We start from the raw sequence: 24,082 nt of genomic DNA on the forward strand, positions 1-24,082 counted from the left end.
TGGCTTTTCATATGACGACAGCTATAAAAATCAGAGGCATGTCAGCCCTGATCTGGAGGAAGGGGGAGGTGTGTGTGTGGGGTGTCATCATTTACTGTAACTGCCACAAATGAGTATGACCTGTCTTCCACCATTAACTATTTTAACTAAAACCTAAAGGAAATGGCTTCAGAATTAACTGATGCTGGTGAATTAGCACTACCATCTCTGATATTAAAGCAGAAGTAAGTTTCATATCCATTTGTGCAGAGATGTTTACAGCCATTTTATTCAGCACATAATGAGATTTCAGTCTCTTCTCGAATTTATATGAGGAATGGCATCACCCCAAATAGACTACAAAAATGATCAGTGTGTTGCCCTCTACCAGCTATGAGCAGACTCTTGGAAGACACAGAGCTATAAGAACAAGACGAATGACATCAGCATCTTCACCATCTCTCAACCTTTTTTTTTTACTACTGGCCAGTGGGTTGAAGGTGGGGCAGCCCTTCCTGGGTGTGCTGAGAGGATGCACCACTGCAGGGTAAGTAGAAGAACTTAAAGTCCTGGTGGCAGAAGCATCTGACAGCAGCTCAGGTGAAGCATGCATGTTTGGCAGAAAGGCAGCTGGCACTAACATTCACTGGGGGAAGTTTTACTGCCAGTGTGACCACAGCAGGCTTTGCAAAGCCACTGTTAAACCATCTGAGAATGCCAGTTCCCCTTTGTAAACTGGCTAGCATATTTCTTAGGAAAATTAGCAACCTGTCCTTCCACCTTCAAGCCCAGGCAGAGTAATCAAAAAAAAACAACCAAAAAACCACCAACCCAAAACATAATTCCCTAGTTAATCTGTGCTGACAGAGCCTCCTGGATCCCATCCTTATGCAATTAACCAAGCTTAAATATGCATGCCAAAATGTATGTATTTTCAGTTTCCATGTAAGTTATGAAAATGGTACAGTTAGCCATTCACTAGAAGGAAAATAATACCAAGATACAATATAAAGATATAAAACTTTATTATGAACATATTTAACAATGATTATGCACATGAAGTCTTCCAGGAAACTCAATACCCAACTTTTGCTTGAAGTAAATTACTAGTTTTTCCTTCATATTCCGTATTAGCATGAAGTTTTCTGACATAAAAATGGATAATTGCTGTCATTAACACAACTAGATACATAGGATATTTACCACATGTCCTCATGCACACTTTCTTAAAGCAGCATTTAATTACAGCTTCTCATTAAACAGAGCATTTATCTTACACATTTTTATACCATTTTGGTACACAATTTTTCCGTATTTTCATTTTACATATTTACAAACTTCTAAAAAAAGTTTTACAGTAATGCAGAGGTTATTACTGGCATAAGCAAAAGGAAATGGGGGAAAAATTAGGTGACTATGGATACAAAGTTGTCTTTTGGCTCAGAGAAAAACAACCGATCAAAGTCATTCCTAGCTGGAACCATGCTCCCATTTTCCCCAGTATTAGTGCCACAGATTTGTTACACTAGCTGTTCCTTACTGGTGTTAAGCCTTACACTTCCTCTTCTTTGCCAGTCCTAGGAAAGTTTCCAATCAATTCCAATACCAACTGTATCTTTAAAGCAAATACTACAGAAAATGGTTGCCATGAATGGTTCACACTCAATGATTACTGATTTCTTAAAAGTCCCTCTTGATCATTGTGTACATGGAAGTCTTGCAGTTATTTAATAGATGGCATCTCCTTTAGACCAGGGACACTGTATGCTGTGGGACCTTTTTGTATAGTTTTCTCATTTTATACAGTCCCACTAGTGATGGAAATACTTAATTACTTTGGCAGTAATGAAAGGAAAGCCAGGCTAGTTTCTTGTCCAGATATCTTCTGTTTCACCCTTAGGTTACAATACTTTACTCAGAGGTAAATTTATGCCACCTACTTCCAGGCTGTTTACAATCCATATTGTAATATTCCTCAGATACTGTCTCTGCTTTCCAGTTGTGGAAATAAGAGGAGTGAAACAGATTTCTTGCTAGCAAACCCATTTCTTCATCTGCTTCACTGCTTTTGCCTTTTTACTGTATATTGAATTTGATGCCACAGTGCTTCAACCAAGCTTACCATTACACTCTAGCACTTCTGAAATACACAACTATTTTGCATGGCAAACATTGCTTAAATATAATCTCTAAAAATTAACAAGGAAACTATTTTCTCACTATTTTCATAGTGAGATACTTAATGTACACATTTCCTGTTCTCAGCTTTCCTATTTCCACTTTGAATGTAGTGATGTAGAAAAGTTAATGCAAACAAAACGGCAAGTGAAATAGGCTGAGAACAGCTTAGGAAAAAATCATCATCTCAAAGTTAGATTAAAAATATTTTCTTTAGTTAGTGAAATCCCAAAGCATGACACTGTATTTCAGGATTAATTTTAACAACCAGTTTAGACTGTGATAAGAAACATCAGTATACTTTGCACATTGGTCAAATCAAACATTTTATCTCTTCAGAACAATTTAGAACAGAATTAAACAATATCGGAGCCAAAAAGATCTGAATATATAAGGATCATGTAAATATCAATTTTTAAAGACCTAATTCCTGTACCCACTATTACTCCAATGGAAGTGTAAAGGACTTGGGGTATGCAAAGGATCCCTAGTTGCTTCCCCAGTCTGACTCTGCAAATTCAAACAGCTGTAAGCCTCAAAAGAGTCATCTGGGGAACAGTAAAAATGAGAATGGGCTCTCCACTTTAGGATACAAAGATCATCTCCCATGCTTGTTAAAAAAAAGTCTAAAAGGAAGTGCTGAAGGTACAGCTTGCTACACCTCACTGGAAAAAAACACCACCAATAACTTGAAATACTTCTTTAATGTTTTCCTGTATGTTCTTCTAAACTGATGCCAATTCATTAAGAAATTAAAGGGAAAAACCTTCCCCTCCTCCCCAGCAGTTTCCTTGCTTTAGCCATACAATAGTGCTTTGGCTTCTAACAAATAAATGATCCCTGGTACAGAAAGTTTTAAATTTCAAATACCCTCAAAAAATTCACAGCTGTACATCATTTCAGAAAGTTTTCTTTCTCACACACACAGAGTATCTCGTCTTTAGCAGAGCACAGATTTAATCTGACCTATTCTATGATAGCAAGGATGCAACCACATGAAGCAGTTCCTTTGGTCCTCTCTAAGCAAATTGCTATCCTGTGAAGTCTCCCCTTCATGATCTCAAACAGCTACCAGGAGGTTATTGCAATGGGAATGGTCTAGAACAGTTGTTGCATCAAAGCAGAACAAACCTACTTTTTGCCCAATATGATTCAGCAAGTCTAGCAGGACTTCATTTCACTCTTCTGCTTAAACTACTTCAATGATGAGTACAGTTCCCTAGTGTAAGCCAGCACCATCTTCTGCATAATACATTAACAGTGCTTTTGAGAGTCTTCTACAGCAGCAGGGCAGAGAAATTTTACAAGAGTAAATCACAGGTATGAATCCATGAAAAAAAAGATACTTTCAGACAGGTCAAATACCTCAAAACAAAAGTAGTTAGAAACAAACAGCATCCACTTAAATAAAGAACTGAACAATGGTGTAGGAGAAAGCCAACTTTTAAATAGAGAAGCAGCAGCATTGTACTAGGAATACTTAATTCCCATATAACTGTTCCAGCATAGACTGGAATACAGATAATCACAAAATATGCTAGTAAAATTTCTGATCAGTACAGGTGGTGACTGCGGTATGACAAAGAAGTTGAACTATGCACAGAACATGCTCAAAAGCTAACTCTCATGACAGTTCAATACATGAGCAACCACGACTGGTCCTAGGACATAGATTAACTATCTATTAATACAACTTAAGGAAAAATTCTGATGTAGAAAAAGCCTCTAAAAATGAAATGTCTGGAAATTTGAAATTGTAATTCTCTATGAAACTTTCATACAGTATTCTCTGTATGTGTAACAATCTCCTCCAGCATACAAAAAACACAGAAAGAAAAGTACTGGCTTCCTTCTGAGATTTGTTGCTGCTTAAATATTTCCATTTGAAAGGGCTGTTTGAAAAAAAAAACAAAAACCAAAACAAACACTTCTGTTGCAGCAGTAAAGCATGTTATGAAACATATATTATACAATATAATTTTGCACCACTGAGGCTATTTTGGCTCACTAGAACTTGACTATTTGCATGTATCTCACACTTACAAATCTCAAAAACTCATTTTAATGAATTTTAAAAAATGGTCTTAAGTCTATATCGCTTCTTCGAAGGAAGAATGGAAAGCTTGTGTTTTCTTTCATTATAAAAAAAAAAAGAAGAGAAAGCCCCAAAACACTTCATTCCCTGCCTCCAGCTCAAAAGACTAAGGTAGGAAATTGAAAGGGAAATGAGGCACTTCGTACAGCAGTGGACAATATACAAAGGAGCTAACACAAATGCAACAGATGAATGACAGTATGCTGTACGTGATCCTCAAAAAAAACCAACCCCAAAACCAAGCAGCCAGGAAGCAATTTTAAAATCAGTATATAATCAGTGACACTTTTAAATGGAAATAGATTTAAATAGATTTAGTCCACAGGCATCCTGCTATCACACATTTTGTAAGACGTGTAAAAATTTTGGTTTCTTAAGTTTTCACCACAACCTTTTCAAGCATTCTTTTTTTCAGTTTTAACTTTGTAAACAGAATCAGAAGCAGGATGTCGTTCCTGGGAGTCGGTGTTCAGATGACAGCAGACTGTAAGGAAGCCAAGGAAGTTGTCCATCTAGGAAAACTTCAAAACTGGTTTAATTCCAGCTGAACAAGTCTGTCTACATCAAAATCAATCAATCACTGTCCGATTCCTCTTTATACTTGGCTCTAATAGCTTGGCCATTCTGAAGTGGCATTTCTTCATAGTCACTCCTGTGAAACAGATCTTGTTAAAACTTCTGAACGTGATGTTTAGATAGAAAGCCCAACATAAACAGGAAAGTTCTAAACTACACTGAGGCTTCAAATTGTTATTTAGAAGCTGGTATCTGTTTTCCTTCCTTGTTGGGGATATGGACAACATATATGACTTCTCTCCAGAGGGTGATGCATAATAAAAGTTATTCCAGTAACTACAAGCCACTTTTCACAAGGATTCGTATAGAGTATAGAAGCAAGCTGGTACTACCACTACTCATCTAACTAAACAAAGGCAAGCTATCTCAGACAATGCATACAGCTAGTTTAGCACAAACTTCTTCAGGTGACTGCAGTATTAACCCATCCTCACTGTTCCAGCCACTTCGGTGTCTTTCGTAAGAGGTGAAAACATCAAGGGCAGATCATGAGTTCATTCAATGTCTAGCACAGACACACCTGACCAGTATGGCTCTTAAGTGCTACTACAATTCTCATATTACATAAACTCACACAAGTCCAGTAAGTTTTGCTAGATTTGATTATTCTTATTTCAGTAAGTGATGAGCACTTAAGAAGAGCCATTCTCCTTCCCTGAAGCATTTACATATGAGCTGCCTCTTTGCTAACTCCACCTGACTCCTGCAATCCTGCCCAGTTTTAAAGGAAGTCCTTTCCTTTCACAGCTCTTGCTGCCTTCATTCCATGACCTACCAGCATCCTAATACTTTCTTACCTGTTTGTATCAGTGCCATGGCAATCCCTTTTAGAAACCAAAAAAAGAAAAAATAATGTGCATTCTCACTGCATTTCTGTTTAGAGAATAAGGCTATGTTTCTGTTCTTTAGGCAGAATACTTTCACTAACAACCTACAAATCCTTATTTTATGAATATGGAAAAGAACACTACAAAAATAACACAACAAAAGTAACTCTCCATAGGTATTTTATAATCTTACCCATAAATCACATCATCATCTGAATCATTCAGCATAGAAAAAGCAGGATTGTCTTTCAACTGTGATTCTGGAAAATACAAATAAGGGTTAATTTAGCCTATTATAGAAACGTGGCTGTACTTCTAACTCAACACTGTAGCAACAGACTCTACAACTTCCAAGGCAGTCAGGACTACAAACTAAACAAAACAATATCCAAACAGGAATTCTCTCCTTTAAATTTTTCACCCTTCAGCCACAACATCATGGTATTCTTAAGAGTTAAGGAGATGATATAAATACGTCATCTTATTTTTAGATAGATATTGTCCATGTTGTTTAAGTGGATTTCCTCCCTTGTGCAGTTTCCTATGTTATATTATTTCAACCTGCACGTAAGAGTCATTAAGTCAGACCTCATTATTCTTAATTATTATTCAAAAGTTCATATGTATTTAAAAAGCATAGACTTCTTTAACTTCTTGGTCATTTCTAAGCTACAAATGTAGTAGACTGAAGTTGTAATCCCTTGTATGCAAGTCAATGATTAGCCAGTTATTTTTCATCCTTGTAATAGATGAAGGAAGGACTTGTACCTTTATTGTGAGGTGAAAGGAAACACATATTTTCCATTGGCTATTTATGACAATTCCCTTTACCTTGTTTTAAGGCCTTAATTTCTTGCATAATCTGTGCTGCTTAGCTGCAGTTCATAAACTGGTGCAAGTAAAATTAAATCCAGCAATTTGCCATAAACATTGCCTGGCAGCCTGTTACTTTCTGCCTTCTAGAAACTAATACTTCTTGCAACCAACAGCAAGTTTTTAACTTTATCCTCACCCAGCCATTTCTCTTTCTTAATGGAAAAATAGCATTTTTCTGTAACAGTTCCATCCATCTCAACTCTAAAAAGTTTAGAGAAAGGACCAGCTCCACTATTTAGTGCCTTCCCTGTGCATACCTCTCAGCATGCACAATGTGATTGGACAGGGTGCTAGGTTATCTCATCTAGGCTCCTTTTCCCATGAGAGGTTGGGACCAGCTGATCTTTCCAGGTCCCTTTCAACCTGGGCTGTTCTGTGGTTCTATATTTTGAACTCAATGCTTAAAGCAGAGAATGCACTCAGTACAAATATTTGTTTTACAGATCTTTATCTGTTAGAGAGGGATAATACTTTATAATCATCATGTGAATCAGATTACATCCTTTATGTAGGAACGCAAAACCAGAAGTGCCACTGATTCAATCCTTTTATTTCCCTTTACATGGGCCCTGTGCAGCCCTCTCCCCATAGCAAGTTCCCCCAAATTCCTCCCATGTTAGCAATCGGCTTCACTCCTACTTTTCCAACAGCATGTTACCTATTTCAGAGTCCAGTTTGCCAGCATGCCAATATATTAACCTTTGTTAGAACAAAGGACAAATGAAGTATTGTTGCTCCTTAAGGATTGTCTGTCAGTGCAAATGTTAGTGCATCGTATGCAAACATCATATTAACTATAAGCTTGATCTAAGTGTGTAAGAATTCAAGTCTAGCTAATCAGTTGTATACATTTTATGTGTTCCTTCACATATCCAATACTAATTTGCTCAGGAGCAGTGCAGATAATTGCTTACACTTACCATATAGTGCATTCTTTGAGGGGGAATACACGAAGGCTAACGTGTAGAGATAAAAGTTCAATAAACCATAAAATGATAAGAATTCTGCTGGTGGTAGGTGTCAAGGATATTGCTCAATATAGCTCCATACATATTAACTTTGGGAACAAGACCCAAACCATACATAAGCTGTTTCAGTGGAAAGAATGTTTACCTTACTAAAGTTTGAGAGCATGAATGGCTAAACAAAACAGCATGTTTTAAATTCAGTGACAACTAATGTACTCAAGCTATTTCAAGGTAAAGCTCCCACTGAAGACAAAGCTTTAACACAAGTAACATTTGCTGAGATAAGGTCTATTCTTGAGTGGTGGAGTGCATGGTAAATTGAATAGTTCTGCCTTCAATGCTAAAAGAAAGCTGAGTAAGGTGGGTGTTCAGGTGGGGGTTTTTTTGGTTTGCTTTGTTTATTTTTAAAAAAAGTTCTTCCTTGGCACAGCAACTGAGAAGGAAGGAGAAAGGACTATCTGTAGACAGACCTCTGAAGATGACTTTGTGTCATCATTTTGGGAAAATACTAAAGGATTTACATATTGTTTTCTACTAGCTCCCAACACATATCTAAGCTTATCAGTAACCGGAGCAGTTGCAGTCACACAGACACTTTCAGAAAGTAGAATGAACTAGGCTCTCATGGTTCAGGTCCAGAAATGGTTTGTAATCCCGTTGCCAACAGAAGTCAGAAATAGTCTCTCTCAAGTCACTTAAATTCTCTGCTATGACTTTTTCCACATGTAGACTTGGACAAATACACAAACTCATTTTCAGTGACTTCTAAACCATTAATTTCTCAAATATTTTGGTACACCCCATGCCAACTGATAGGTATACAGCAAACTGAATTCATGCAGCAAATACAGCCAAATCTGTCACAATAACTTGTTAAAATTACTTGAATGCATGCATATCTAGGCTTTCATTCCTTTTGAAGAGTATCAAATGCAGTTGTGATTTATGTGATGTAAAAATATTAGACTGAAACTGTCTCAGCTCATAATCTTTACAAAGAGCCATTACAAAATGCTGACATGAAACCTCGATCAAAATGGACTGAACTTCAAAAGCCCACCTAGAAGTCAAAGGTTTCAGTCCTTTGGTACATAATTTTTAAATACCTTCTGCATGAAAATAGATTAACATTCCTACTTGAGCAGTATCACAACACAAGGATATAATTCTGATAATGAGTTGACAGCTCAGCAACAAAGTTGTCCTGTAGAACTTGTGCTCCAAAGCGTAGGTAGAGTATAACAATGCTGTGGGAAAAAGTTAAAGCATATAGGTGTATTGTGCCTTTAAACCACAAAATTGAAATGCTAGCTTGATAGAAGAGTATATGAGAAAATAATTACGTTAACATGGTGACCATTTATTTTAAGACACATTTGCTTTCATAGTTCTAAATTAAGAATGACTCTTTTGTGATTAAAAGTCAGCAGTCAACTGAGTAAAGCAGACACCCCACCCCCACCCCCTTGGTCTATTTCCCTCAGATTTCATCTGCTACAGACAATCCAAGAGTCAACAATAATTTGAAATAACTGCTTGGAGTGGGGGAGACAGATATTAACAATAAACTAAGAAACTAATTCTGAACTTCTGCTTTGACTAAGTGAAGCTTACAAAGCTCCAAAGGAGGTAAACAGTGAACTGCAGGCCACTCAGCAGTACAGAAAATATCTCTGCTAAATGAACCTCTAAATCTTGCAGTGTATTTGCTGTGGTAATGGATATAATATAAAGTTAGCTCTAAAAGCTCCAAGAAGGGTTAAAAAATTAAGAAATGCTTGCCATAACAATCATATCAAAAGACATTCCTCAGTTACATTGACAATTTTATTATCAACAAAATGTATTCAAAGCCCTGAAAAAAAGGTTATAAAAGTTACAGTACTGAGAAATGTACTTTGAAAAGCCTTACCTAATGACAAGCACTACAAAGGTTAATGCAGTCAAGAATTTTAACCTGAGATCTGAAAAAGATTGAGAAAAGTTGTTATTAGCGAATTTACACCTATATCTAGGAAAAGGAAGCCTGTTTGGGGAAGAATCAAAAGAAATATTCCTTACCAACATAAGGCATGTTACGAAGTTCTGAGCATGCCCTCACTATCAGGAACAAAAGGTAGAGAATGTATGTGGTTGCCACCACAAGGAAGAAGATTTTCATTCCCTATAAGAAGAATTTTTATTATTTAACGAGATTTGGTCTATTCCTTCTTCCCTTGATAGAAGTCATTATTTCCCAAAGCACAACATAGAATGGTCCATTTATTCAGGGAAGGTAGGCTCATGTAATGAAGTACAAAACAAGGGTGGCTATACACCAAGGTATGTTTGGGGGAATGTAAAGAAAGGATGTTTAACAAAAGTCATCATTTTGTTCACTGAGTTCACAGTGAGCTGAATCTCAATGATTTTCTAAAAACACAGCTCCTGAGAACAATACAAGGACCCATATAAATCAGATCTTCTTTTACAACAACAAAGTCTGAAATTTACTAGGACAGAGGATCTTGGCAGGAGTAAAGATGTACAAAACTGACTTAATAAGAGGCTTAAAAATTTTTCTTTCAATCCCAACAGTCACAAGTCTGTGACTAAACTTGTGGTGTTTAATCTCCAGATTTGCAAGACAATTTACTCTTCTTACTGGGACGGAGCTCAATATAGCCTACGCATGATCTAAAGCAAAATTAAAAGTACATCATCAGAATAAGACCATCTGACCCGCATTTGCTATTTTCTAAATTGTGTTATAGATTTTAATAGAAGAACAAACCCCACCTCCTTGTATTGACTAACTCCACCTGACAATTTAATAGAAAGAAAACATTTCTGACTTACCTGGAAATTACCTGTGTCAACCCTGTATTGATATGTAGGATCATGTACTTCATTAACACTAGAAAAGATTCAAAATGAAAAGTGGTACTTACACCATTACAAAAGACAAGGTCAAAAAGCCATACTGACCAAGAAGCCCACTAACAAAGAAAAAGTTTAAAGTTACTATACAGGGTTTATAACTAAAGGTTTTGGCTGTATGAACCGGTGCAACGCCATTGATTCCAATGGAGTCATGACAATTTACAGTACATAACATCCTCCTTCCCAAACCCAGTTTTGAAGGAATATGGAAGATTTCAGTTGTGAGCAGGTCTAATCTCCCCACTTGTTTTTTAGAAAATGTGTAATCTTGTAAATTCCTACAAGCCTTCAGGATTTAGTGTTTAAATTTTGTCCTTGGTGATAAGAATTATACTTAAGAAATAACTGTGGTATAAGCCCTTCCCTCATAGCAATTCTGCTGATAGCGCATAAGCACGAGCATTTCCTGCAACTGCGCTGCTTTCAACAATGTACAACAGCATGAAGATAGTTAGAAGGCATCTTCCTTCTGAGAAATAAAATAAGAGGCAAACACTTGAGACTAAAACGGTTTAGAAACTACAAACGTACCAAAACTGAGAAAGTTTTCTGGGTGGAAAAAAAAGAGAGAAACACTGAACTAAGCAAAAGAACTGAGTTTTGAGGAGAGATAGCATAGCTTGACTGAGCATTGTCAATATCAATTGTGCAGGTTTAATAGTTGAGAAAGTTTGGTTAAACCATCTAATAGTTAACTACAGAGAAACTTGTTGCTTCAAATACTAAAAGCTAATTGGGACATAGTGCTAGAGGGAGTATTGTAGGGAGCCGTAACACCTAACAACTTCATTCCTATATCACAATCAGAACATTAAGAAATAGATACCATTAATTATAAACAATCTTGTCATTCTTGAATACTCTCAGCTCATTACTTTTGCACTAAATTTGAAATTACTTACGTTTGCCATATTCCCAATGTAACAGAGGCCAGCCACAACAGTCCAACAATAAAGAATTTGGGCAGATAGAAAGTTAAGCACTTCCTTTCCCCCTGTTGAGGAAACAATAGTGTCTTGAAGGAGTGAAGCCATGTTTGAGATTCTTGACAGAATAAAATAAATACCATCTTTGTTTTGTTTAACATGAACTAGATTAAGAGACTTGCCTCCTGTATTTTTAACCTGCACAGGTGATTACAGAAGACACAAAATTGTTTCATCATTTGTGTTAATAAGATGCAGTAGATTTGGAGCATCCTATTTGTAAGGTCCCACATATTTCACTGATACTGCAAATATAGGAATATGCTCCAGAATTCATATTTATCTTATGCAGTATTTTAAAGTGGTTTAAAGACAATCAACCACCATATACAACAACAAAACCCTTCAAACAAGAACAAAGCAGAAGGGCATCATAATTCTGAAGACTGTCTTGCAATAGTTTAGACTGTCCCATCTATCTCTAGGCATGGTAGCCTCAAGACAATGTACTTGTCCACAAATCATTTTAACTCCAAAGCTTCATGTGTCACATTGTACTTTAAGAAAAAAATAAATGTTGAAAAAACAAGTAGTGTCTTCTCAGTAAGTAGTAGATAATGTTGCACCCTTACCTGTACTCTTATACCATGGTAGACACAAAGCCAGAACAACAACAATGCACACAGAAACAGTGACTGGAATAGATCATCCAGCATTCCAGGAAACCAGCTGTTCACCAGAAAAGAAAGGGGGAAAAATGGATCTGTAACAAAATAAGAAAAAAAAGTTAAACAGAGGGGGAAAAGCACAGTCTTTTCCATTATGGAAAGTAAAGCAGAATGTATCTTCAGAGGAACAAAACCCCCTAGATTTTTCAAATTACACCAGTAAATGAAATTGAAGTTTGCTGTATCTTAAAGTAATTTACAAAGAAAATGGTGCCTCCAGCAGCAATCCTCTGTGCTGTAGAAATAATCTGAACTGGTTGCCAACATTTCTAGAAGATTTCAGGTTTTATCAGACTTTCTACTGAACTGCTGTTCTTGGTGATGACCTAAAAAATTATCATAGAATGACTGAAAGGTAAATGTTCTTCTGGTACTGCTAAAGAGTGCTAGAATTTGATGTGGTTTACTAGACTAAAAATAGCCTCCATTTTTAACTAAAGTGCAAGTATCTGAAAAATGAAGAAGTAAGACTTAGCAGACAAATACAGAAATTGCATTTACATGTCACTGTATGAAAGCTTCAGTATGGTTGCAGCCACCTATTCTAATCAGAGCTTTAAACAAATAAAGCTGACATTCACGTGACTGCAAAGAATGAAATCCACCTACTCATTATGCCCTTGAATTTGATACACTTAAAAAGGGTAGGGTTTTTTTTAATTGGTTTTCTGAAGTCTTATAAATAGCTGCTTATAAGTTCAAGGCCAAATTCCATTTTGCCTTCTCTCTCTCACGCACTCTCTTGTTCTTTTTTCTTTCTTTCTTTCTTTTTTGTTTTTTTTTTAAAAAAGGAGCTCTTCTAAAAATTCCAGGATACAAGTACCATTGTAAAGTAGCAGGAGGGGAAGGAGGATGGACATCCATTTCTGTTCAATACCCCAGTCTCTCATGGAGAATTTCCGCAGGGAATGTGCAAACAGACACTATAAAACAACAACAACAAAAATTTGTAAGCAAGGAATATAGCCTTATTGGTTTACCAGAGTAAAGAGATAACACAGCACATTGCAAAGGCTACTTCACGAGGTCTTTGCCACTGAGAACATTGTAAAACAGGAGCCACATCTCCTAGCTTCTACTTCTGCTTCAAGTTTGTTGACTTACCCCAATGCAAATTACTTAATCTCTCAAGCAAACTGAGAAAGAAACCAGCTAGTACTACACAAATCAACAATGGACGAAAAATGTTGCCTAATTACTGGTCACATACTAACAACAACTTCCACCTAAACTAGCTTTTTAAAACAACAGATTCCATATCACATTCGGTTACCTGCTGAGTGACATCATCTATGTGAGAAAAATGCTATGCAAATGTTCAATGCTTTAGTGTCTGAAAATTACTCTGAAATTTCTGCATTTTACATTTTATGGGTTTTGGTTTTTTTTTTTCCCAAACACTTCTTTTCCAGGGGCCAAACCAGGTTGGAGGGGAGAGATAATCTAAATCATGCATAATTTAGGTTGTAAGGGACGTCTGGAGGTCATCTGGCCCATCCTCATACTCAAGGCAGTGATGACTTTAAAGTTAGATCAAGGTCATATTCAACTGAGTATTTTTCATTTTCAGAGACTGAGAGCTCACGCTCTGGGCATCCTATTCCAATGTCTGAGCCTACCTGCACTGCAAAAAAAAATATTTTTTTCTAGCATCTAATCACAATTTCCTTTGTTTAAGCAAAATTCTTTCTGTTCAATTCAAAATCAGAGTTTAGAAAAACAAGTTTTCCCATTTATCCTATTTTCTTAATGTCCCTTCAATACCACTTGTAAAAACATAAAAGCAACAACTATTTTAGAAACATTTTTTTACAGCCATTCAGTGATATCTCAACTGTGCTGCCTGGGGTTAAGTTACTAAACACAGCAATACAGAGCAGTGTTATCAGCTGCCTACATAATATACTCCAGAAAAAATGAAAAAAAATCTTACCGTGACGACAAACGTAAGAACTACAAAGACAAATCGGAACCATATTTCCACTTGTGAAAAAGTTGGATTGTAGGTCTTCCACTACAAGAAAACAGAAGAAAATAGCCCAGTGGACAATGTTTTGACAGGGTACATACAACATCAATAATTAGCACTTTCTGCAGATACTGAAAAGTTCTCTGGCTTTTCAAAATTTAAAGGTATAACCAAATTCCACTATGTCACCATAGAGAGACAAAGATAAATTCATACCCATATGACTATCTGATGAAAAGATAACCAAAGCAGCCTAATATCCTTGTTTCTTTTTTAGCCTGCCACTTTGTAACACACTCAGTGTGCTGTCGTATGTTAAAGCACTTCTCAGGACAAAAAGGATATTCTTTATTGATTTCAACTGCACTTTCATTCAAAGTGTGAATGCCAATAATTGAGTAAATCCAGTATATTCTTCTTTATTGCCAAGGTCAGATGCACAAATTGATTATGAAGAGGTTGATAAGGTACAGACATGCTTCCTGTCATGGGCTTGTTTTCTTAAAGCTTATTCTCTTGTTTCAGAAGTGGGGGAAAAAAAAAAAAATCAAGTAAGGGAAGAATAAATGAGATAACCAGGAATAAAGAACTTTTTTCATGGGTTAAGAAGGAAAAGCTCCTTCTCCTCCTGTAATTATTAGAAGGGCACAAATATTAACTATAACGTGTCAGTTTGCATAAACTCGGCTCTATTGACAATTTATCTCATACGTGGCATGCTTCTCTTTTGAAGCCACTTTTGAAATGTAAACTCCCAGGTACAACATGTGCTCTGCCCATCTGAACAAGAAGCTTTCCCTTTCAATGTATTAAATCTATCAACCTCTGCCTTGTCTTTTTAAACCACAAACGTAGAATGAAAATTATATGTAGAGAATCCTGTTATACAAAAGGCAATCTATGATTTCAACTGAGATCACCATAAACCATTGTAATAATGAAATAAATTGACAATTCTAATTGCTGCAGGAAAACAGGGCTTTGAGTTTGGGTTTTTTGGTTTCGCGCGCAAGTCTGCCTTGAAGGCAGCCTGCAAAGCAAGATACTAAACCATACAACTATAATTGCTCCAACACTTTGTCCTGTTTGAAATCTGGAACTAAGCAAAGGGGTTGTGAGTTTGGTTTTTTTTTTTCTTTTACAGCTTATTTTTAATAATGTGCTTTATGCACTAGAATATTACAAATATTAATATTCAGGAAGTTAATTTAGTATACAAAATAAAATTTTGCTTTACAGTAAGATTTTTGCTTGCTACCTGCTCTGACATACCAAGTGTTGCATACATGTAGAATATAGCATAGTAACCTGTATTATAAATTCGGTTTAGTTCCATTTTCTCCCATGCAAATGTTTCTAAATTTCGTTCTGGAGCCAATCAGCACACACTGATGATGTAACTGTTTTATAAGCCATCTTCAGCACTATGAATGGAGCTAGTTATTTCACTAGGGATTATTTTAGTGAATTATTTTATTAGCCTGCTTATTTTAGCTGAATAAACATTTTTTTCTTCCTCATAAGCACAATTAAAAAAAAAATTCTTCATTTTTCTTTGAGTTTGATAAATCTTTCTAGCTCAGGGTTTTGTAAAGTCTGGAAAAATCTTGCTAATTCAGACACACCTACTGGAAAGGTTGAAAAAGATGCCATGCTTTAGAGAGGCAACATTTCTATAAGCAAATGCAGAAAACTGGATGTTCTAGTCTAGCTTGCCTACTGTTAAAAATATCTCCCAGGAATTAGACTAAATTTATCTGTTCCACAAAACAGCATTAGCAGTTCTGAAAGAAAAATCTTTCCTTATAGACTTAAAAAAATTGGTGTAGACTCTTATTAACAGCGAATGCTATAATAGTTCTGACATTAGTAGTGACAGAAAAATAAATTATGATGCATCTCTATGTTTATCTTCAAAAATGAGATAACTTTTTTATTACAGTTAAAGCAGACTTCTACAGCATTAGTAATTAAAGAGGTTTCTTTTGCTAGTATAAAACTTTATACTTACTGTGAAAGTAATATTCTGAATGGTGTACGTTAACTTATTTAGATCTTCAAAGCTAACAAATATGTTGTACTGAGTGTAGTTCAGGTAGCCAAGGTGAGCAACAATGATTTCACTGCATTTCTGTGAACACATACAGTGAACAATAGTATGTAAAAGCCCTCAATTTATTCCAGAATACACACTGTTAGTATAGGTTGGAGAATTTGTTTCTAGACGGTCAGATATTGATGATATTTTTTATATGCCTTACCAATCTTGATCAGTTATAATAAGACTCAAACAAGACCTGCAGATAAATAATTTCTTGAAAGATACCAGGCAAAGTAGAAGAAACTAGTAAAGTCAGTCAGCAGGATCAAAGGTTGAACCAATAAACAAGGCTAGCTTTTCACTTAAGCTGGTGAAAGCAACTGCTTGCAGCACCAGGAAGGATCTGAATAACTCTATCAGTCAAGCTCTAGGTCATCAGATTGTGAGATGGGGCTATCTTGTACTAACTCATTTCTAAAAGTTAACAGGAGGAAAGAGAAAACCCAAGCACATCGCTCTCTTGGCTGTGTGTAGTTAAATCTAATGGCACACTGTTCATTAATTTCTGAAGATTTCATATATATGTTGTGTGTGTATATATATGTAAAAAGAAAACATTTGATTTACCCTATATCCTTATTACAAAAAAACTTCAGCTATGCCTTTCCTAAAGGACTTGCATCTGGAGAAGCTGTTTTGGATGTCTCTAAGTTTAAAAATTTAGAATTTTTCTCTCCTCTGGAGCCCAATATCTAATCTTCTACTACAATATCCCTCTCTTCAGTACTGCTAAATCTATTTAGGTAACTAAGCAGGACACACTGCTTTGCTGGCATAGAGCTACTCTAGCAAGAAAGAGGTGTCTTTAAGGGGTAATAGACACAAGTCATAGAAGTAAACAAAAAAAGACAGACAGGTAGGTATCTGGGTCAGCATTACTAGCTAGGTTGCAATTATAAATAAAACTATACTCTAGAGTCTTTCCTGAGACATGCTTAACAGATATATTCTTCTCATTTGTGATGTAATGTAACATGCACACAAATAGATTTAAAGAAAATGTACTGCATCAGAGTTTTGTTTAAGCAGGCACATACTTGTGCACAACTGAGTAATCTTGTCCGATTGTGAACTTGATTATTAACATACGGTGTGCTTCCATCCTTCACCACCCCAAGTACTTTGACTGTCATAGTAACATTCTTTTTGAGGGATACTGTAATTAAAAGAGAAAACATTAAGCTATTGCTACATGCAGAAATGAAATCTCAGAGTTCCAAATATAGTTTACAACACATATGATACCCAAAGATTACTCAAAGTTATTCAGTTATACGTTACTGGAGTAGGGGTCCAGTCTATTAATAAAAAAACCACAAAACTTTTTATTTATAAACTTAGGCAGTAAGTCACAAATGCCCTGTATTGAACCTTGACAGATTAACAACTACTAATACAGTATTTCTTACATATTTACAGGGAAGTCTTATTGAAAAATTAATATCATTACAATCTACACCTCTAATTCCCCCCAGAATGAAGGAAGAGAGACACAGATTCTCTAGATACTACTGCTTTCACAGGAATAACAAACAACTTATCCCATATACCTGTTGCTTCCAGTTCTCAAGATCAATGCTGTCCGTGTCTTTACTAGGGGCAGGGGGTGTAGGGGGAGAAAATGTGTCAGAGGGAAAACCCACCAACCATAGCCAGAAAGCAACAGGATCATGTATGTGACAGATGAACTTAAAGATACCATATACAGATAGCAGTTTTCTGAGAATTAGGTAAGAGTCTCACCATCATGCTGATCCAACTCAACTACGCAGGTCAGCCACAGCTGCTGATTGTAAGTAGACAGTGGTGGCGAACTTAAATTAAATGGCTTCAGCTGTAGAAAAACCCCACAAGGTTAGCACTAGCCATTATTCTGTTACATGATATATCTGTAGTTACAATGATGAAAGGCATGTTAATTATGTTTGTGACAGTATTTTTTGGAATAGATTTAATATGTGCTACTCTGTGGACAGTATGATAAGCAGCTCAAATATAAGTCTTCTGGAGAAGTAGCTTAAACAGCACACATATTTTGCACAGCACTGAAGTAAGGACAGGTACGACTACTTAAAGTACATAAAAGCAGCAGCAATAAAAGAAAAAAGTTCAGATATGAAAAACAAAATCCTGAGACCTAGCCTGAAATTAAAAAGTCATTTCTAGCACTTTACACCAAAAGTCAGATTTGTGACCCCTCATCTGCTACATAGTTTTAAACCTGCTCAACTATGATTACGAAAACAACTATTTTCCACTAGGTTTTCTAAAAATCCCACATTCATTTCAAAAGCATGGTAGATACCATTAACAGATAAAACCTACATGCAGGGAAGACTTCTATTTGATATAAAAATATGCTTTTAAAAAAGAAAAAATCCACCCATAATACAGTACCAATCCAAACATATATAGGTGACTAATAGACCAAAAAAAGAAATGTTCCAGTGTATTTAATGAAAACTTACTTTAAAAAAAATCAAAACAGAACAACAAAACCTTTTTAGCACTTTGACAAAAATTACTTTAGATATTAGTTTGACAGTGAAGAGCTAGACAGAAATAAAAATGCAAGAACTGAGAATCAAAATATGAAAGCTTTCAAGAAAATGAAGGTGAAGGTTCATGTTAGGAAGCCAGATCCCATGTCTTGGACAAAAGTAAGAGACTAGAAATTGCTGCTGGGCCACTCATGAAATAACACAGTGGTACTACAATACTGCACATTCAATTTGAAACGGGAAAGCACCATGTGACCAAGAAGTTTTCCAGGAAAAATTTAAATACTTAAAATAAGTGGGGGGGAAGGAGAGGTATGTTTAATATTACTGACATCAAATAAAGCCATTCATGTAATCCAACAATACTTATTAACTCTTACCTTTAGGGTGTTATTTAAGTCAGTTCTTGCCACAGAAGTTTCAATTACATTAGGACCTACACAATATATAAGAAGGAAGAAAGAAAACAATATTGAAGTATGCGTATTACTGATAAGTAATGATGTAAATATAGGATTTCAAAAGACTGTACAAAATACCTCCCTGCAAAGCAGGTAAATATTATCCCACTTTTCAGTGTTTAAGCTGAAGAGTAAATCACTTAGACATTTCAATATCATTAATAAACTTGGCCTGAATGTTCCTTTAAGCCTCTCTGCCATAGTATTTCTAGGCATGATTAAATAGGAAGTAAATTATAAATCAAGAACTCCATGTCAGAAACCCAGCATGTGTACTCTAACTACAGCAAACCACACTATTTTCCCCACGCTAAGCTGTACACTGCAGTCATGAAAGTACTCAGCTACAGAAAAAGCTAGCTAAGCACCAGTGGCACTGTTACAGCAACCTGAAGCTCAACAAGGGCTGCAAAAACCACCTGAAAAACCAGGATATCTAATTGCACTATAAAGTTTCTATAGCCAAACTGTTACCATCACCTGATTCACATAGCATCCATAATGCATTGCACTCAAGGCTTGGGTACCAGGGCAAACACATCCCATCGTATTTGAGTGCATGATGCTAATGCCTTTTTATGTACGTGTAGTGTACTTGCTTGTTCAATCACAATAACAGTACTTTCTGGCTAGTGCTGGATTATCATCGTATCAGTTTGTTCAGGCCAAGATACCCACATGTTTGTTTAGGAACACTTCTCAGTCCACTCAGATTGGGGCTATAATATATTGTGTATGTGATCACATAAATAAACATAATTGTATAAAAGTTCTATAAACAATTTCTCCTATAACAGACAATCCATTTAATCAATGGAGTTTCATGTCCAATTGTAGTGGGAGATGTTCAGCTCGCTACCAGACTTTTTATGCAACCATTCCTCCAATCATTCTGGATACAGACAAACACACTTAACATGTACTATCAACTGCATCCATCTACTCACACCCTACCTCTAATTCTGTATGCAGTAAATGGAAAGCAATAAAATCATAATTTATGTCAGAAGAGACCTCCAGGGGCCATCTAGCCCACGTTCTTGTTTAATTAGATCAGGTTGCTCAGGGCCATGTCAAGTCTTGAACATCTCTAAGGACAGAGACTCCAACAACCTCCCTGGGCAACCTGTTCCAGTATTTAATCACCCTTATGGTAAGAAAAATTTCCTAATATCTAACTGGAATTTCTTGTGTTCCAGCTTGTGTCTGTTGCCTCTCACCCTATCATCATGCACCTCTGAGAAGAGTCTAGCCCCATCTTCTGTGTATCCTCTGATAAGGTTGTTGTAGACAGTGGTACAGTTTCCCCTTAGCCTTCTTAGGTATGCAAGAACACATGGTACTGGGAAGAAGAGGAATGTATGCATGTATGTACATACTCAAAAGCATGTACTCATGCGTGCATATGTACATAAGCAAAAGGACTAAACCAAAAAAATGAAAGGGAAGAGTAGGGAAAGGTCTGTATCTATATTCCGGGGTGTTAACAAACACAGAGGAGATGTATAGCAGGTAGGGACATAGGCAGGATGTGTATTTGTGTATATTTGGGTCACTCTAGAGGCTTCCCAGTCACGGTAAGATTTCTCTGTCCAAATGCTCTCTCCCTTATGTATTCGGCCTGGCAATTTAATGTAATTTATTAATCCTCAAAACATGCTGTTTCAGCCACAAACAGCATTAAAAAAATATGCAAGAAAAGCAGTTTTTCACAAAGACCGTGGACTTCAAAGTTACTACAGAGAAACAATGGAAAAGAAGGAACTTTATAAATGAGCAACATGGGATCATTCTGTGCAAGAAGTACTTTAGGTTAGCTGTCACGACAGCTCTAAACATGCAGCACTACTTGGGCTTCTATAACCACTCTAATTATAATATTAACCATCTCACAGACTTTAAATGGAAACATGAAGAATTTCACCCATCACACTCAAAAGTTTCATATTAGAATTACAGTTCAACTTCACTAAGACCCATCCACTATAAAGTCTGTTCTGCACCATTGAACTTTCCGGTTCTGAAGTACGTATAAATAGGGCAGAGTTTTGGAAGGCATTTTTGTTTTGAAAAGCATAATTCAATTTCAGTAAGTGCTCACAGTTGATAAGTCATCATATTTCAGTAACTAAGTCTTAAAAAAAAAAACAATAAAATGAGCCTTTTTAAAAAGGTTCTTTTTACCAGAAGATATGAACCAATATTGGGGCAGAAAGACCATAGTCCCAGTTTTCAAGAGCAGCAACCAAAAAAATAATGAGGTTCTACTGCTATAACTGCTACTCCTCTAGCAAGCAATATATTAAAGCTTTTTAAAGCAACTGACCAAAACAATGCTGTGGTCATATTATTAAAAAATGGTGATTAAATTACTTTTGTTATTGTTTTTCTTTTAGTCTTGTTCAGTTCACAGAATCACATCTGAAAGCAAAGAACCACCCTGAGGTGGTGAACAGGAAAACTGTGCAGGTACAGAAAATGAGCTCTGCACCTTGAATTTTCCTTACACTTGTTTCACCCCAAAGGTAACACAGACCCATTGGGAAAAGGGAAAGAAAGTAAGTGTAACTTGGGAAAAAAAGCAAAATAAGTCTGTGTCTGTCTTGTGTTACAAAAACTGAAGAGCAACAGCCACCTCAGATTAAACTATCTTGTTTTCTCAGATGAGAAGCAAGACTTCTGCTAGGCTTCCCAAACTGCAGATAGAGCTGTTGAGTATGGGCAATGGCATATTCAAGTAGCACAGAAAATATGGATGTATCTCCCACTTTTTCATTTACTTAGTGGGTTTGGTGAGTTTTGCTCAGACTGCACCCATTAATGAGGGAGCACTCTATTGTTAGTGCCCCTCCCTCTATTCACAGGAAGCAAGGAGGTGTCAACAAAAGCCACCGGAAAAACATCACAGTAAATGTTCAGTGGGTCTCCTCCCAAGGTAAACAGCATTCTTTTAAAAATAATGAAGTTATAATAATGAACTGTGTTCACACTTGGTCAACAAAACTATCCAGCAAACCAATCTTACGAGGACAAGAGTCCCACAGCCGTGCCAGTTCCTGAAGGGGATCTCAGCCAAGTCCTGGGACCCCAGCAGCGTACAGATGACCAAGTGTTGCTTACAGCAGACAAGTCCCCCAGACCAAAGGCAACCACATCATCAGATCACTCTGCACGCAGACGCAATGTGACACACCAACACAGCTCTCTTTCAGGTTCTGCTACCGATTAAGAATGAAATGCTCAGTTTTCTCTTCCAGGAGTACTGCTTTTTGGTCTTATGTAAAGCAACTTTCTTGCATTTCTTGCAACTGGGCAGTAAAAACACACAACTACAAATATGGTTCGCTTTTTAAGCCAAATGACACACAATTGAGTAATTCCATGGTTTCTTCCTTTATCATTAATATAAAATGCATTTTTGCAAATGTATTTATACAGTATTTTAGTGGCCAAATAATGCCCTTCAGCATCCTTAGGCAAGTCACAGGAATACTGGCGGTTAACCTTTAAGGACTGAAAGTCTGTTTGGACCTTAGGCTGCTGCAATAAATCAAACAGCAGGAAAGGAGGTTTTATTTCACAGACAAATTTTATTATTTAATGCTATTATGAAGAATGTACTGCCTACAAGGCACAGATGGACACAAAAAGCCCAAACAGCTGCCTCCCATTAATCCCCACTTCTTTCCAAGGCAGGCAGGAGCAGAGGAGTTCCAGGCCTGGGCAGTCCATCTCATTTTAAAGAAGTGAAGGATAGAGCAGAGGTAGAGACAACCCTACAGACAGGTCAAGAGGTGTCAAGAGTGGCACAAGAGAAAGCAGTAAAGTGGGGGGAGGTGATAACGTCTTTAAATAATTCTTACATGGGGGGCAGGTTGCTTAATGAGTACAAGTCCCTCCCTTCCCCCCTCCTTGTCTGTCACTTAACTTCTGTGTTGACAAAGCTACCCTGACAGCAGAGTATTAGCTTATTAGCACTGCAGTGACAGCATGATGACTTCTTTATCAAGTACAGTTTAGACCTGGAAAAGCTCTCTGGCATGAAATACAGAGGGCTCCCACGCTTTCCATCTGCCTAATGACACTCTGCATCTTTGTTGACCAGATTTCCACAAATCTCTCTGATCTCCAGGATAAGTATCCAGGCACTAAGTGCTTAGCCTCCCAGCCTCCCACATCATGACTCGCACAAAGGTCTTTGAAACCAGAGACCTAAGCTTACATATGTTCGACAATGGAAGTTCATATTTTTACATTACTAAAATATTTTATATTTCTGTGGCATTTATCACCCAAGCATTTAGAAGGCTTTACAAACAGTTATCAAGGAAGGAAACCAAGTATTAGCACCACCATTTTACAGATTGAAATACAAAGAAGAAAATTAATGTAGCAGTCTGCTGAAAAATTATGTTACAGCGAAGATAGTTTTGTTTTACTTTACTGACTCTCCCCTGCAAAGCAGTTGCAAATATCAAATCTGCATAGGTAGTACTCCTATGAAAAAATGAGATGGAAGAAACACTTCCCCCTCCCTGTCAAAAGTAATGCTTCCTCAGACATCTCAGGGGCAGTAAGCTCATTAGCATTTAAATAAATCTGTAAATACCAACAGTTTTAGACAAAGCATACAAGAATTGTAATCTTTTAAAAAGACAACATCCTTACCTGCTATTCCTATGAAGACTGTCAGACCAAAACAAACAAAGAATACTACAAAGACCAGAACAAAATGCCGTTTGGACAGTGTATATAATCGCATCGGTGCCAGCCTACAGGAAGCAAGAGAAAGCACAGATTTAGCTGTCAGTCATTATTTCTATAGAGAGGGGGGAATAGGCCCCATTCATTCCTCCACAAAGAAAATTAAACCAAATGCTGAGGTAACATGTAACACTAAGAAAAAAAATTAATGCTGCTTTATAGAGCAAGGATAACTACTAGGAATTATTAGACATGTGTATGTGCACGCACA

The 24,082-nt window shown here is 36.6% G+C and overlaps 1 protein-coding gene across 2 annotated transcripts; it reads right to left on the reverse strand.

The window, feature by feature from the left end:
• Positions 1-4,833: 4,833 nt before the first annotated feature.
• On the reverse strand, positions 4,834-23,873 carry TMEM181 (transmembrane protein 181). Of its 2 annotated transcripts, XM_010581831.1 has the most exons (15): positions 23,776-23,873; positions 19,027-19,082; positions 17,889-17,979; positions 17,183-17,301; positions 16,056-16,175; positions 14,009-14,089; positions 12,899-12,998; positions 11,980-12,110; positions 11,324-11,415; positions 10,338-10,395; positions 9,561-9,663; positions 9,412-9,463; positions 8,664-8,746; positions 7,452-7,541; positions 4,834-5,915 (listed from the first exon to the last, which is right to left on the reverse strand). In XM_010581831.1, the coding sequence occupies exons 1-15, from the start codon at positions 23,867-23,869 to the stop codon at positions 5,845-5,847; spliced, it is 1,341 nt and encodes a 446-aa protein (XP_010580133.1). In that variant the 5' UTR covers positions 23,870-23,873; the 3' UTR covers positions 4,834-5,844. The 2 variants fall into 2 exon arrangements, with proteins under 2 accessions (XP_010580133.1, XP_010580134.1); XM_010581832.1 differs by lacking the exon at positions 7,452-7,541 and having other exon boundaries at positions 5,855-5,915; positions 8,606-8,746.
• Between the last annotated feature and the right edge of the window lie 209 nt (positions 23,874-24,082).

Source organism: Haliaeetus leucocephalus, unplaced genomic scaffold, assembly GCF_000737465.1.
Source record: "Haliaeetus leucocephalus isolate CR32 unplaced genomic scaffold, Haliaeetus_leucocephalus-4.0 Scaffold819, whole genome shotgun sequence".
Classification (NCBI taxonomy): Eukaryota; Metazoa; Chordata; class Aves; order Accipitriformes; family Accipitridae; genus Haliaeetus; species Haliaeetus leucocephalus.

Excerpts from the sequence above, each read along its gene's own strand:
- TMEM181 (XM_010581831.1), bottom strand. The coding sequence starts at position 23,869 with ATGCGATTATATACACTGTCCAAACGGCATTTTGTTCTGGTCTTTGTA. Across the intron at positions 19,083-23,775 it reads AGTCTTCATAGGAATAGCAG|GTCCTAATGTAATTGAAACT; the intron begins GTAAGGATGTTG and ends TATATTGTGTAG. Across the intron at positions 16,176-17,182 it reads GATTACTCAGTTGTGCACAA|AAATGCAGTGAAATCATTGT; the intron begins GTATGTGCCTGC and ends ATGTGTTCACAG.